Below are 16,346 nucleotides of genomic sequence, written 5' to 3'. Positions count from 1 at the left end.
CAGTTTTGTTTAAGTAAGATTACAAATTGAGGCCACATATTAAAAATTGAAACTAAGTATACGTTTTTGGAAAGTTTGCTATAGCTTGCTATTGCTACTTTCCTTAGGCGTCGGCCTCAAACTTCCGGTTGACAGATTATCGCAATATATTCTGCTCCGAGATAGTGTAGTACTAGTGTTTGAGTTCTGATACTTGCAAGATTCTTTTAAAATTTTGAGTTACTACTGTTTTGACTGAAAAGAAGTTACAGCTTGAATAAAAAAGAAATGAATGTTCACCAGATGAATTTAACTTCATTTTAGAAATGAGTATCAGAAACACTATTTCGCAGATCTGCCATGCGCTGAAGAGAAAATCACAAGAAATCTACGCGAGATTGCGTTTTCATTCATTCATGAATATTTCATGAATGAACATTTTCCCGCTCTACTTTTACCTGTTTACTATATGTACGTACGTAAACGTGGTAAAATCCAGAGTGTATCGAAAGAATCGAGAATGACTGATTAAAATGCGAGAACAAGTAGCCGTCGGATAATTGAAAAGTGATAAGTGATATAAACAAAAACATAGATGAAAGAATATAAAATACTCTATAATTAAATTAAATTATATATGGCTAACGTCTCACGCCAAGGACGAGTAAAGGTAAATACCGGATTTGATAAAAAAAAAAATAAAAAAAATGCATTGTTTTTGTCTAAACATCGATCGGAAGATTTTGATGCCAAAAATCATTGAAAACTTGATTTCATTATTTAATACTAATTGTTTCACATTCCAATGTGGATATAAGGAACTTTACTCGTTCAGCATGCTCAATTGGATCAAACTGACAGAAGAAAAACATTGACCCAACGTCAGTTCTTCTTCAGTCTTCTTCAAATAATTTACATCGTACCACTGGTGTATTATTGTGAATTCGTATCATATAGCATCCGTATTAAAAGCAACCGAGTCAGCATCTACTTCTTCGAATATTATAGCTCAGGGTATCAAGACAAGTTCTGTAGAAATTATCAATGATGTGTACCCTTTGGCTAAAATGGCTGCATTTTCACCTCAAAATTTAGATAGATTACAGGACAAACCTGTGCATCTGGAAAAGTTTTAAGGCATACCATGCCCTATATAAATAGATTTCAATTGCTTTGTCATCCAAACACAGAGGCAATGATTACCGTAATATATCAAATGAATGGCTTAAAACAAAAATTCTCAAATGATATTTACTCATAAGACAATGGCTTTGCTTAATTTCACAACAGCAACTAAAATGTGTTACAGGTTATAAGCACTTCTATCAATCTAGTGTATATAAATGTTTTATTCCTGTGGTCATACTGCTCCCACCGTATTGAGTTTTATCCTTGTTCTGCTGTAAGTAAAAATTCGTTTCTGTTCTCTTACTTTACTTTGCCTGAACAGAATTGTATGAAACTTATACCACAATTCACAAGTCAAGTTTGAATTTTAGTTGCGTCACTTTTACCATTCTAGCGTTTTATGCTACTTTACAAATAGGAAAGTTTCTGGAAATTTTAGTTTCTGAACTCTAACTTTAGTTTGTCTTAACCAAATGCTATGAATCTTATACACACTGCTCATGACCACAAACACTGCTCAAGTTTGAATTTTGGTGGCGATAGTTAAACCATTTTAGAGTTATGCCCTTTACATATGTAAAAAATTGCTGAATATTTTCGTTTCAGTTATCTAACTTTAGTTCGCTCAACCAAATGTTATAAAACTTATACATTGTAATACTTTTAACAATAAAACTCAGATCAAGTTTGAATTTTGGTGGAGTAATTTTTACTGCTCTAGGGTTGTGCCTCGTTAAAAATTGAACCAGATGCTCCGCTGGGCTCATCTTTATACGACCACAGAGGTCGAAACCCTGAACAGTTGGGGCAAGTATGGACACAACATTCAAGCTTGATATAGCTCTGAATTTGGATTGCGATCAAATTTTTGACATAATATATAGGTTTCTGACACAAAACAAATGTCAAGATCTTACAAATCTATTGTGCAAAACTGTGTAATTAGAATGTATACACAACGCTTATTACCCCATAACTCAGATCAAGTACACATTTTGGTAGCGTCACATTTACAGTTCTTGAGTTGTGACCCTTTATAACATTAATGCTAGCGGGGACATCATTTGTGTCCAATGGAGCGTTCCCTATTTTTGATAAAAGCCTTTAATATAAATTCACTTTCAGTACAGTTGTATTGATTTAAGTTACTGTAACTGTCTTATTTATAAAAAATAAAGGATGCGGTATTTTTTGCAAAGAACCAATGCTATCCAAAAGAGGAAAATGTATTAATAACTATAGGCCACCATATGGTCGTCAATAATGAGAAATATTTGTACCATATACATGTAGAAAGCTATAAAAGGCCCCGATAGGAAACATGTGAAGCAATTCAAACAAAAAAACGTGTTAATTTACTAAAAACAAATATGAAGGATCTAAACCAATAGAAAAATACTAATTTACAGGCCCTTGATGTTGACATGCCATGGGTACTTAAAAAGAAATTAACAGAGATTTCTGTATATTTCAATATTTTAGATCTACAGTTTAAGGTTGCAATAGAAAATATCAAAACTTTTTATGACCAACATGAAAAAAGTGATTTTTAATAATTACTGACGAGACAATGGTTTAGTTTAAAACATCCAAGCTGTGATGAAATACATTTTTGAAATAATACAAGTCTATAACCTTTTTGGAATAATACACAGCTACAGTTGCAAACTTTCCAGAGGTGCTATCCAGCACTTTGATTAGTATGATGTGATTGACTTTTTAAAATATATTCCAAATTAGAATTGAACCAGATTTTATGATTCACTATTAAAACATGCAAATTTGAAAGCATGAATAGGCTATAGTGTCCCAAGAACATATCTTCTTGTTTGTTTTTTTTATTAAAAGCAAAAGAATGACCTTGTCATGTCCCTTAAAAATGGTTGGCATTTTGACTCCTTCTTAACCTCTGAATTGATTTCAATGTAACTTTGTAACTTCTAAAAAATCTTTTGAGTTAGGCTGTTGAAAATAAGCAGCAGTTTTAGTAAAAAGCCATGTTTCATTTTCATAATGCATTAAATGTCTGCTGTTCTGAAAAAAAAATTAAAATTCAGAAAAATTTGATAAATGCTTAAATCTTAATTTTACTATACAGGGAGTTGCTGCTAGGCAGAGATCAAGATACCTCAGATTTGCCAGACCTCCTCAGGAAAAACAATTGATAGAAGCCAGAAAAAAAATTATGAAGGAAAAGAAAGCAATGTCACTGTTAAGGTTAGGAAGATCTTTAATTTAGATTCAATAGCAATAGCTATACATTAAACCCAAAACTTCTAATCTTTTAGGAAGGCAAGGAATCACAATGCCACTGAATCTTGATGGATTCTCACAAAGAAACTATTTCATTTGTATCTTTTGAATCATACAGTAATGTGATTTTTTTTGTCAAGTTGTTTTATTGTATTGAGTAGACTAACAAAAATAAAGGAGATATAAATGATGACCTTATTCCAAATATTATAATGGAAAATTGTCTGTATATTAGCTAGGAATTAAGACACCATTTTTATTTTCTAATGGATAAGTTTATATCAATAATGTGAAAACAATCACTGCAACTATATTTTTGATTTGCACTTTTGCAGGGATACAGCTGTAATATTTCTGATGTTTGTTATGCTCTGTGTAATGGCTTATGGAAAAGATACCAGTTCACCATTCTATATCAATGAGGCACTGAAAAATACGCTTATCAGGTAAATGGAATTATTAATTATACCCCTGCTTTAAAAAAAGTGGTTATACCCCCTCTTTAAAAAAGTGGTTATACCCCCCTCTTTGAAAAAAGTGGTTATACCCCCTCTTTAAAAAAAGTGGGGTATACTATTTTACCTCTGTCTGTCCATCCATCTGTCAGTCCATCCATCCATCAATCTGTCTGTCCCATGAATATTTTCATCGCATTTTTCTCTGGAACTACTAAAGAGGATTTCTGAAATTTGGTTTCAGGGTTTATTTAAGTAAGTTATTCTATGTGGTGCTTTTTCAGATTCATCACTCAACAACTTACTGTTTACCGAAATAATTTGGTTGGGGTATCATCTGTGAGCAGTAGCTCGCAGTTTTACTTGTTTAAATATCGTGATTATTTGAACAAATTCTAGTTGAGGAATTGTCCTTCAAACCTTTCCTTTTTGCTTATTGACTTGTGGTTTATAGTTTATAATTTTACTGTTGTTGATGCCCCAACCGCTCATATATGCATTTGAATATCAGCACTGACAAATGATATACAGGAGTTATTTCCCTTGCAAATGAATATTTTATTTGGAAGCTATTGTAAGGGCTTGTACACATAATTATCTTGTTTATTTTGAGTGTGTGGAAAGGGGGGAGGGGGGTAATCAAAGTTAATTCATGATGGAGTGGACGAAATAAGAATGCCATTCTGTTGATATTAGGTATAAATAGTTTTCAACTCTAATTCATGTACTGAAATTTTGGAGGATTCAAACACAACCAAACTTTCATATTTCTGCAAAGCTATGGGCACATTGAACTCATTAGTAACATAAATTATTTGAAAGTCCCAACAGATTATTATATAAATAATCAGATTGTTACTTGCCCTTCTAGATCATTTTTAAATTTTAAGTATACATTCAACTTCTATTATTAATAAACATACATAAGATGTGGTTGCAAATTACATGTCAATGTATGTATTTTATTTGTTACAGATCTGGGCCATTAAAATTCACCAATATAAAGTTTACCAATGAATGGTACAATTGGAGTCAGACAACCATGTTAGATAAACTATACCCACCAGTCATAAATCGTACAAGTCACCAATACAATGAGGTAAATTATGATCATTTGATGTAAATGATTTATTATACCCTCTGCATACAAAGTTTGGTTGTCCTTTGTTAGAATCACTTAAAACTTTGTACAATAATTTTCATTATATGCAAACATCACCTTGTAAAGAATTTTTATTTTGTCTAGTTTATTTAGATATATGCCCAATTCACCTTAGAAATGTTGACCCTTTCAGAACTGAACTTGTCATCACATTCATCACATTTTTTGCCCTGCCCAATCCCTCCTCCTTCTACATGTTTTATTCTTTCTACACAATACTTAGTATATTTTTAGGTCCTAATATTCAATTGTGTATGTGAGTAAGAATACAGATGTAAGACCATGTTAAATAAATGTATTGTAGTAACATGTTAGAGGGTACATTACACAAGTTAAGTTTGGTTGGTTAATTCGTGAATATTAATTTCATTGCAACTGCCAATGTGAATATATTTTTTTCAAACAGATCTACCAACTATTAGACAACAGTCATATTATAGGAAATGTTCAACTGAGGCAACTCAAGGTCATCAGAGAAAACTGTGATTGTCCATATAACCTGCCATTTCTGCCAGATAGCTGTTACCATGACTACCAAATATCTAAGCAGATGAAGACCAAGGGAGATAAATTGTCTGATTTCAAAGAAGCCACCTCAAGTTTTAACATATGGGGGAAGCATGGGATATATGATAATTCTGGATATGTTTTACATCTCAATATGACAAGGTATGTGTAACATGCATACTGCTATTCTTGAAAAAAAATTCTTACAGACTTGATATTGAGCCTTTTTATTTAAAAAAAGGGGGGTTTTACAAGTTATTCATTTCTATCAGATTTTTCTTCTGTTTTAAAGAAATAAGTCAACAAAAAAAGCCTACTTTCTTTTTTCGATTATTATATTCAAGTAAATAACTATTTTCCAGTTATTGATGCAGAAGTTTTAAAAAGTTTGGACTAGATATCTGAATAGCAAGCAGCATTGTGTGTTTAAAGACAAGATCTATTTCAAAATTGAAGTGTTGTAATAGATACTAATTAAAACATATTTCAGGTCAGATGTTATGGTTCAGCTTGAAGAACTACAACATTTGGATTGGATCAACAACCAGACAAGAGCAGTGATGGTAGAATTTACCTTGTATAATGCCCCTACTGGTCTGTTTACTTCTGTGGTCATCTTATTGGAGATTCCATCATCAGGAGGTGCCTACCCTGACCATAGGATACGGTCAACACATCTCTATAGATATGTTACAAAGCTAGATAATTTAGTCTTGGCATTTGAGGTAAGAACATTATGTTTGCATTTAATGACCTAAACTTTTGTAATGAAAAAAAAAGTGCATGGTCTAATATCTTAAAAAAGAACACAACTTTTAGGGATTTTAAATTATCTAATATGTAGCTGTATGTGGCCTATTAAACATGTTTATATTTCTGTTTCAGTTAATGTTTATTATCCTGACAGTTTACAAGATAGGTGTACAGCTATGTGATGTTGTCAGATTAGAGAGATACTTCCGTAACTTTTGGGTTGTCATTGATGTAAGTACTATATATTTAATTCACTCATTGTTTAAGAAAGCACAACAGGCAAATTTGAGCTGATTTTATTTAATTATTAACAGAAAAAATATTACAGTCATTCCTTAAATAACATTGTCATTTTAAAAGATATTCAGACAAATAAAGTACCATCCTTGAATGGGGGAAATCATTTTAAAAGGTATCTATACAAATGATCTACCTTCTTTTAAAGGGGAGATAACCAAGATTTGTTTCCTAAAAGATTTGTTAATCCAACATAACTAAATAAATTTACTTGGGGAATAAAAAAAAATTATTTGCACATTCCTTATTCTCAACTTAGTGTTTTCATCTAAAGAGATACTAGTTGCATGTTCATTTAATAATGAAGAGTTCAAGGAAAATTAACATTTTTACAGGCCTGTAATCAGACTTTGGCAAAACCACGAAAATGCAAGCTTTCCTTAAGCAATGAAAATTGGTACCCATGAAAATTAATGAATCCATAGTAGGTAGTTATACTAATTGTGTAATTTTATTTTGCAGACAATATCGTCAGTGTTATCACTGACATACATTATTTTCTATGTGTACCGGTTTATCCTTGTATCAGAGACAGTTGAAAATCTACGCAGTACCTACTTTAGACAGTTTGTTGATGTTTCTGTCCTAGCATTATGGGATGAGGTTTGTTTTACTTGTGCTATGTTTACCATTTATAATTGTCCCTCAATTTTTATACGACGGCAAAAATTTAAATTTTTTTGGTCGTATATTGCTATCACGTTGGCGTCGTCGTCGTCCGAATACTTTTAGTTTTCGCACTCTAACTTTAGTAAAAGTGAATAGAAATCAATGAAATTTTAACACAAGGTTTATGACCACATAAGGAAGGTTGGGATTGATTTTGGGAGTTTTGGTCCCAATATTTTAGGAATTAGGGGCCAAAAATGGCCCAAATAAGCATTTTCTTGGTTTTCACACTATAACTTTAGTTTAAGTGAATAGAAATCTATGAAATTTTGACACAAGGTTTATGACCACAAAAGGACGGTTGGGATTGATTTTGGGAGTTTTGGTTCCAACAGTTTAGGAATTAAGGGCCAAAAAAGGGCCCAAATAAGCATTATTCTTGGTTTTCGCACAATAACTTTAGTATAAGTAAATAGAAATCAATGAAATTTAAACACAAGGTTTATGACCACAAAAGGAAGGTTGGGATTGATTTTTGGAGTTGAGGTCACAACAGTTTATGAATTAGGGGCCAAAAAGGGGCCCAAATAAGCATTATTTTTGGTTTTTGCACCATAACTTTAGTATAAGTAAATAGAAATCTATGAAATTTAAACACAAGGTTTATGACCATAAAAGGAAGGTTGGGTTTGATTTTGGGAGTTTTGGTCCCAACAGTTTAGGAATAAGGGGCCCAAAGGAGCCAAAATTGAACTTTGTGTGATTTCATCAAAAATTGAATAATTGGGGTTCTTTGATATGCCGAATCTAACTATGTATGTATATTCTTAATTTTTGGTCCCGTTTTCAAATTGGTCTACATTAAGGTCCAAAGGGTCCAAAATTAAACTTAGTTTGATTTTAACAAAAATTCAATCTTTGGGGTTCTTTGATATGCTGAATTTAAAAATGTACTTAGATTTTTATACGACCGCAAATTTTGAAAAAATTTTCGTCGTATATTGCTATCACGTTGGCGTCGGCGTCGTCGTCGTCGTCGTCGGCGTCGTCGTCGTCGTCGTCGTCGTCGTCCGGCGTCCGAATACTTTTAGTTTTCGCACTCTAACTTTAGTAAAAGTGAATGGAAATCTATGAAATTTTAACACAAGGTTTATGACCACAAAAGGAAGGTTGGTATTGATTTTGGGAGTTTTGGTCCCAACATTTTAGGAATTAGGGGCCAAAAAGGGCCCAAATAAGCATTTTCTTGGTTTTCGCACTATAACTTTAGTTTAAGTTAATAGAAATCTATGAAATTTTGACACAAGGTTTATGACCACAAAAGAACGGTTGGGATTGATTTTGGGAGTTTTGGTCTCAACAGTTTAGGAATTAGGGGCCAAAAAAGGGCCCAAATAAGCATTATTCTTGGTTTTCGCACAATAACATTAGTTTAAGTAAATAGAAATCAATGAAATTTAAACACAATGTTAATGACTACAAAAGGAAGGTTGGTATTGATTTTGGGAGTTTAGGTCCCAACAGTTTAGGAATTAGGGGCCAAAAAGGGACCCAAATAAGCATTTTTCTTGGTTTTCGCACCATAACGTTAGTATAAGTAAATAGAAATCTATGAAATTTAAACACAAGGTTTATGACCATAAAAGAAAGGTTGGGTTTGATTTTGGGAGTTTTGGTCCCAACATAATAAGGGGCCCAAAGGGTCCAAAATTAAACTTTTGTTTGATTTCATCAAAATTGAATAATTGGGGTTCTTTGATATGCTGAATCTAACTGTCATGACTGTGTATGTAGATTCTTAACTTTTGGTCCCGTTTTCAAATTGGTCTACATTAAGGTCCAAAGGGTCCAAAATTAAACTTAGTTTGATTTTGACAAGAAATGAATCAGTTAGGTTCTTTGATATGCTGAATCTAAAAATGTACTTAGATTTTTTATTATGGGCCCAGTTTTCAAGTTGGTCCAAATCAGGATCTAAAATTATTATATTAAGTATTGTGCAATAGCAAGTCTTTTCAATTGCACAGTATTGCGCAATGGCAAGAAATATCTAATTGCACAATATTGTGAAATATCAAATTTTTTTTTAATTAGAGTTATCTTTCTTTGTCCAGAATAGTAAGCAAGAAATATCTAATTGCAAAATATTGTGCAATAGCAAGATTTTTTTTAATTGGAGTTATCTTTCTTTGTCCAGAATCAACTTAAATCTTTGTTATATACAATATACAATGTATATTCACTTTTTACTACCAACTGATAAATTAAAATAATCTTTACCATTCAGTGATAACAAGCAGTTTTTTTACATCTTAATATTTTATGATGTATTTAAATGAGTAGTTATTGTTGCAAACTCCATTAGAAATTTTAATTGAGATTAGTTTTGGAATAAGGGAAAGGGGGATGTGATTAAAAAAATTGGGTTCAATTTTTCTCAATTGAAATTTCATAAATAAAAAAGAAAATTTCTTCAAACATTTTTTTGAGAGGATTAATATTCAACAGCATAGTGAATTGCTCTAAGAGAAACAAAAATTTTAAGTTCATTAGAACACATTCATTCTGTGTCAGAAACCTATGCTGTGTCAACTATTTAATCACAATCCAAATTTAGAGCTGAATCCAGCTTGAATGTTGTGTCCATACTTGCCCTAACCGTTCAGGGTTCAACCTCTGCGGTCGTATAAAGCTACGCCCTGCGGAGCATCTGGTTAATTATTGGCCTAGTTTTCAAGTTGGTCCAAATGGGGGTCCAAAATTTAACTTTGTTTGATTTCATCAAAAATTGAATAAATGGGTTCTTTGATATGCCAAATCTAACTGTGTATGTAGATTCTTAATTTTTGGTCCAGTTTTCAAATTGGTCTACATTAAGGTCCAAAGGGTCCAAAATTAAACTAAGTTTGATTTTAACAAAAATAAATTCTTGGGCTTATTTGATATGCTTTATCTAAACATGTACTTTGATTTTTGATTATGGGCCCAGTTTTCAAGTTGGTCCAAATCAGGATTCCATATCAAGTATTGTGCAATAGCAAGAAATTTTCAATTGCACAGTATTGCACAATAGCAAGAAATATCTAATTGCACAATATTGTGCAATAGCAATTTATTTTCAATTGGAGTTATCTTTCTTTGTATAGAATAGTAGTTGATAATATATGTTGGAAATTTGCCAGACATGACTATGATGTCATTTTCTATTTTTATTTGCCAATAACTTTATGTAAATAACTTCATTGGAAATTTGCCAATATTAAATGTTGCTGATGAAGTTTTTTTTATTGTTTTATACAATAAACAATGTATATTCACTTTTACTACCAACCAATCTTTACCATTCAGTGATAACAAGCACTTTATTTTACATTTTAATATTTTATGATGTATTTAAAAGAGTAGTTATTGTTGCAAACTCCATTAGAAATTTGAATTGATATCAGTTTTGGAAAAGGGGAAACGGGGATGTGAAAAAAAAATGGGGGGGGGGGGGGGGGGGGGGGGGGTTAAATTTTTCTCATTTCAGATTTCATAAATAAAAAGAAAATTTCTTCAAACATTTTTTTGAGAGGATTAATATTCAACAGCATAGTGAATTGCTCAAAGGCAAAAAAAAATTTTTAAGTTCATTAGACCACATTCATTCTGTGTCAGAAACCTATGCTGTGTCAACTATTTAATTTTAGATTTAAATAAGTTTGAAGAAGAAATCTTTAATTGATTTGTAAAATCTTGACATTTGTTTTGTGTAAAAAAAACCATGTAATGTCAAAAATTTGATTACAATCCAAATTCAGAGCTGTATCACGCTTGAATGTTTTGTCCATACTTGCCCCAACTGTTCAGGGTTCGACCTCTGCGGTCGTATAAAGCTGCGACCTGCGGAGCACCTGGTTTATTACAAAAGTAAGTTTTCTCTAGAATTTTACAAGCAGGGCTTCCTAAACGGTCGTATATTCCGGACAAGTCCGTTAAATTATATAAATGACTTGTTGTGCCAAGCCTGAAATGGTCATTTTTATGTAGTCTAGAAAAAAACATACATTTTAATATATTGCAGAAAAAAATTGAAGTTAATACAATCTTTTTGAACTGACCTTTTGCCTTAAACAGCCACACATTTCCGTCACATAAGTGACATGATTAAAAATTACTATCAAAACAAACCCTACTATATATACTATCCTCTCATTACAATTAATTAGTTCTCTGACAGGTGATTTTACCTGTTCAAGTGTCAGGCATACTTTTTTGTACAGGACATTGATCAGTCTAGTAAAAAAAGTTATTTTCTTAAATTTTAACGGTTTGTATCTAATAAATTTAGTCAACAAGACTCAGATTACCAGAAAACGTATATAAATATGATTTGATAAAAATTTAAAAAGGTAGATAAATTTTTTTTTTAGAGAAAAATTGTCAGAACTATGTTATTTGACCTAGTACACTTGTGCGCATGTGGGCAGGTGTGAGATTAAATTATGCATCCGAATTTTCAAAAATGCTAAAATATCATTGATTCCTATATCAAAAAAATTTCGTGTCTAGTCATTTCCTGTAGAAAAAACATGGAAAGATCTACTTCTAAACTCAATTGTGCTATGTAAACGTACACTGATTTCATGTATCCGTCTCTGGTCAGTGTTTAACCATTGTCAAGTCATTTACATCCCGTAATAGAAAACTACAATTAAAAAATGAAAATAAAGTTATTTATAGCGTAATTTTGCATAAATAAAGAGTCTTGGACAGATATTAATACTCTGATGTTGCATACTGTGAATGGTGCACTGTCAATTTCACAGCTTCAGAACATTGAATTAATATTTAAAATTAAGTCAAAGACCGTTTTTGTGTCAATCATAAATTTTATTCATATGATGCCTAACTGATTACTATGGTTGCCTTTTGTTACTAAGTCTTATGGGATTAAAATCAGGGTAAGACAGAAATGTCCAGCTGGCTCAAATATTTTTTGGAAGCTCTGTTTAAAAGATCATGGTTTTTTAGAGAATTTGGCCAATATTGCTCTGAATTATTTTTTGGAGACTTGATTAATCAGAGTTGTTTCAAGGAACAATATAGTTGTTAGATACTTTATGAGGTTAATGAGAGGTCAAGGATATGATTGTTCCTATTTGTTTAATGGGTTTGTTTTTTTATATTAGAGGATCATATTTATCTTTAATCAGTTGTTTTTATTGAAGAAAACTAGAAAATAATGGGTTTTATTAAAACATGTCTTATAAAAATAAGGAGATGTGGTATGATTTCCAATGAAACAAATATCCACCAAAGTTCAAATGAAGTGGATGTAGGCAATTATTGTTTGATATTTTCAAAATACCAGAAATGTCTTTGATACTTTCTATGAAAACCTGTTATAAAGATTTAACTAGCTGTTACTTGAAGTAATATAAAAAAAAGAATCTGAAATTTGAACTTGTGTGAAGACTGAATATTTTAATGTTAGATTAGTAACATATAATAAGTGAGATGAATATTTTACAGATTATAAGAAGCCTTATTGGAATGATTCTATTTCTGGTGATGATTAAGTTCCTGAAGTTGCTGCATTACATCAAGATCTTTTCAATGTTTGGTACAATCTACAAGAGGCTTCAAAGAGAAATAGTAACCTTCATGGTAAGAAAAGATTTAAAAGTGTAAAAGATGGTTTACTGGTGTGCTAAATAACATGAAATATACAGAGTATTTACAAAATGATGCATTTTCTGTGGTTTATTTTTACAGCTTGTTATATATAGAGGTCGGTCATTTAAAAACTTATCAACTGTATCATATACGATGACGTATCCGCATCTACAGATATATCAAAAAATATTATGTGATCCCGAGCTTAAGACCATTATACGCTTTCGATGCTTCATTTTTTTTAAAACTAATTGAAATCTCTTCCAAACAATCAAACATATACTTTCAACATTTGCGAAGGTGGTGTTTTATAAAAAAAAAATTACGGGGGTCTATCAACTACTAGTACTGTTACATGCCCTTAAAAAGGAGCCAATGGAGGGCAGGTACACACAATCCTTAATAATCTATTGAAAAAATATTTCAAGATCTTGCTTGAATAAACACCCAAAAAAATCAAATGAACTACTTATATACATGTAAAGAACTTTGAATATTGTTCATTTGCGATTTTACCATAAAAGGTTACAGAAACACGAGTCGTCTTACAATTTGGTTCTACGTGAGCACAAGTTGATACACAACCAAACGATTTTAATGTATTCACTCCTATCATGCATGTAACTATAAACTGATCAAACTATCCGGAATATCTTTAAAAGTCAGATTACATGTTCCGCAAAAACTCGATATTTCCTCATTGTTTTGTTATTTTTGCATTAGAAATTAATCAGTTGCCCATTTGCATTATTAAAAGTACATAAAATTAAAGCTCGAGATCACATACTGTTTTTTGGTATATCTGCAGATGCGGATATGTCAACGTATATGATACGGTTGATACGTCTTTAAATGACCGACATCTAGTATTGACCATTGAAAGATAACTATATGGTGTGAGTGCTTTCATTTTTCAAGGTCACTTTCCTGTATTTTTATAAAAATAAAATAGAAAAAAAAGAAGATGGGGTACATTTATATAAAATTACTAATGTGAACACTCCCCACCAGAGACCAAATGACATAGAATTTAAGAGCCTTCAAAAATGAGAAAAACCCATACCTGCAAACAATTAAGGAGATATGGTTTGATTACTTATGAGACAAATATCTGCCCAAGACCAAATGATGAAAATGGTAAGGATTTAAAAAAGCAAGGCACAACCTTAGCATGAATTTACAATAAGCTAAATTCATACTAAAAGTATGCTATAACAGACCAGTGACCACACAGAAAATGAAACAATTCATAAGGGAAAGCAAACTGCCTGATTACAGCTAATGACATTGAATTAAAAAAACATTATGACAGACAGCAACCAATGACAACTAGGCTACTAGCTCCTGAATTCGAGACAGTCACATTAATAATGTGGCGAGGTTAAACTTGTTCATGAGTGTTCAAAACTAGTCCTTACCATTTGACAGTGTTGCATCAGCTAAAATAAAAACATGTAAGTCTGATGTCTTCATTCATTGCTTATTTCAAATTGTTCATTTTTGTATTAAACTTAAGATGGAGTAAATCTTTTTACCATTTTATTTCAATTTAGGTCTAATACTAATATTTTATTTTATTTTTTCAGGCATTATTTTTGGGATCAATCATATTTTTCTCCAGAATAGGAACAGTGTTATTTGGTTCCTATATTTACAGTTTTAGTAATGTTATAGGCAGTATATTTACAGTATCTGCCTTACTAACGGGCATCTATGAAGATTATCCCATACCAGACACATCAGTCGTACATACCATCAGAATATTTGTCTTATTCTTCTCTGTGTTTGCCACTGGACTGCTTACTAGCTATGTAAGTAAAACATATATGTAACCATGATCTTAAACTGAGATTTATGTACTCTTTACTATGCTCTTCTAACAACTATACAATGATTAAACCAAAAAGTAGATAAGATAAGATATTTTATTAGTATGAAACCCCAACAATAGTATATACAACCACAAATAAACAATAAACAAAACAAATATGTAACATTTACAAAAAGTATTAAAATTAAACAAAATATGCCTTTTTTTTCAATTAGCATAGTAGCATTAGCATTCAGGTGTCTATTAATAGACACAAAAATAAAAAAAAAGGATAACTTTGCAGGGAGCAATACAGCCATTCTTGAGTTTATGATTAATCCACCATTTGTAGATGACATTTTTTTGATAGTCAAATGAAAATCAAATTAAACAAATATATCACTTTCTTGCTACAGATTTTAACTGTGTTGACCTACAGATTCAAAATACAGAAACATAAGCATTCAGTATCTCTCATGATGGATCAAAAGGAAACAGTCTTGTTCTACTGGAAGACATTTTTATTATGGACTGGTTTCCAGTCTTTACCTGTTGATGAGGAACCAGAAAATGTTTTACCTCCTGTAAGTGTTTGTATGTGTTCCAGACCGTATGAGTATTTGGACCGTATGCGTACTTTTTCAAAATACTCATACGGTCGGACCGTACGTGTACGGTCTGACTAATATTAAAAAGTTGGTCAAGTTTATTAGTTACAAATGCATATAGCAGATCAACATAACTTAACTATTAAATTAATATAAAAGCTCAATTGTAATTGAAACAAAAACTTTATATATTAACTTCTTTTTAAATTCACGCTAATTAAACCTGTTAGGCTCTTGAATTAAGCATGTCGATCAGTAATACATTAATTGAATTATAATCACTGAAATTGAAGATATTGGAAGTAAACATAATGTGGGAGGTCAATTGTTTTAGAATATTTAGCAACTTTACAAAAAATGCAAATGCAAAGGAACATGCATGAACTGCATACATGAAAATGTAAAAAATATTACGTTACTTGACTTGTGTTCCCTTGGGCGAGAGTACCAAAAGAGGGTTCAGATATAAAATTAAACAAATACTTAATTTCAAATGTTCGTTTGTTCATTCTATCTATCATTGTAATAAATTATCAATAACAATTTGTAAAACTAAAAATAAAGGTTGTGATAAATGCTTGTTTCAATTTAACCCATATGATCAAATAACATGTATGGTCAGCTCATACTGGACCGTACGTGTATACTCATACGGTCCGACCGTACGCGTACGGTCCAAATACTCATATGGTCTGGAACATATGCATGTTTATCTGCTAAAAGTCAGGAAAGTTTTGTTAATTTTTTTAGGGGAATATAAAATAATTTCTGTTGAAAATAAGTTGGTTTCTGTCTCTACTTCTGGAGTTTTGTCAAAATGGAGACAAAACCTAATAAATATGAGACAATTTGGAAGCTTATTTAGTGGCACTCAAGCACTATTTATAAATCTTTTTATTTTAAAAAGCAGAAAAAGTTGATGTATGAATAATAGAATCACTGTATTTGGTATATTATTATGGGATCCTTACAAATTATACATGTCTGTCAGACAGAGTTCACACAAAAAAAGTCATGTTTTATTTTAGTTTTTTGTGTTTTTATAGGATTAATTAACATTTAGAAACACACTATAAAAACATAAATTGCCTCATACATGTAATACATTTACCTAGTAAAAAAATGTT

General features: G+C 31.4%; 1 protein-coding gene across 1 annotated transcript in view; it reads left to right on the top strand.

The window, feature by feature from the left end:
- LOC139511735 (polycystin-1-like protein 1) overlaps positions 1 to 16,346 on the top strand; it is a gene marked incomplete in the record, with an annotated part of 223,869 nt that overhangs the window by 201,520 nt on the left and 6,003 nt on the right. Inside the window, 10 exon segments of the mRNA XM_071298777.1 lie at positions 3,206 to 3,324; positions 3,696 to 3,806; positions 4,791 to 4,914; positions 5,384 to 5,646; positions 5,975 to 6,209; positions 6,370 to 6,468; positions 6,997 to 7,137; positions 12,658 to 12,792; positions 14,388 to 14,612; positions 15,028 to 15,195. Of these exon segments, the coding sequence (XP_071154878.1) occupies positions 3,206 to 3,324; positions 3,696 to 3,806; positions 4,791 to 4,914; positions 5,384 to 5,646; positions 5,975 to 6,209; positions 6,370 to 6,468; positions 6,997 to 7,137; positions 12,658 to 12,792; positions 14,388 to 14,612; positions 15,028 to 15,195 (1,620 nt within the window).

Source organism: Mytilus edulis, chromosome 2 (genome assembly GCF_963676685.1).
Source record: "Mytilus edulis chromosome 2, xbMytEdul2.2, whole genome shotgun sequence".
NCBI classification, from domain to species: domain Eukaryota; kingdom Metazoa; phylum Mollusca; class Bivalvia; order Mytilida; family Mytilidae; genus Mytilus; species Mytilus edulis.
This window is presented reverse-complemented; position numbering and strand designations above follow the sequence as displayed.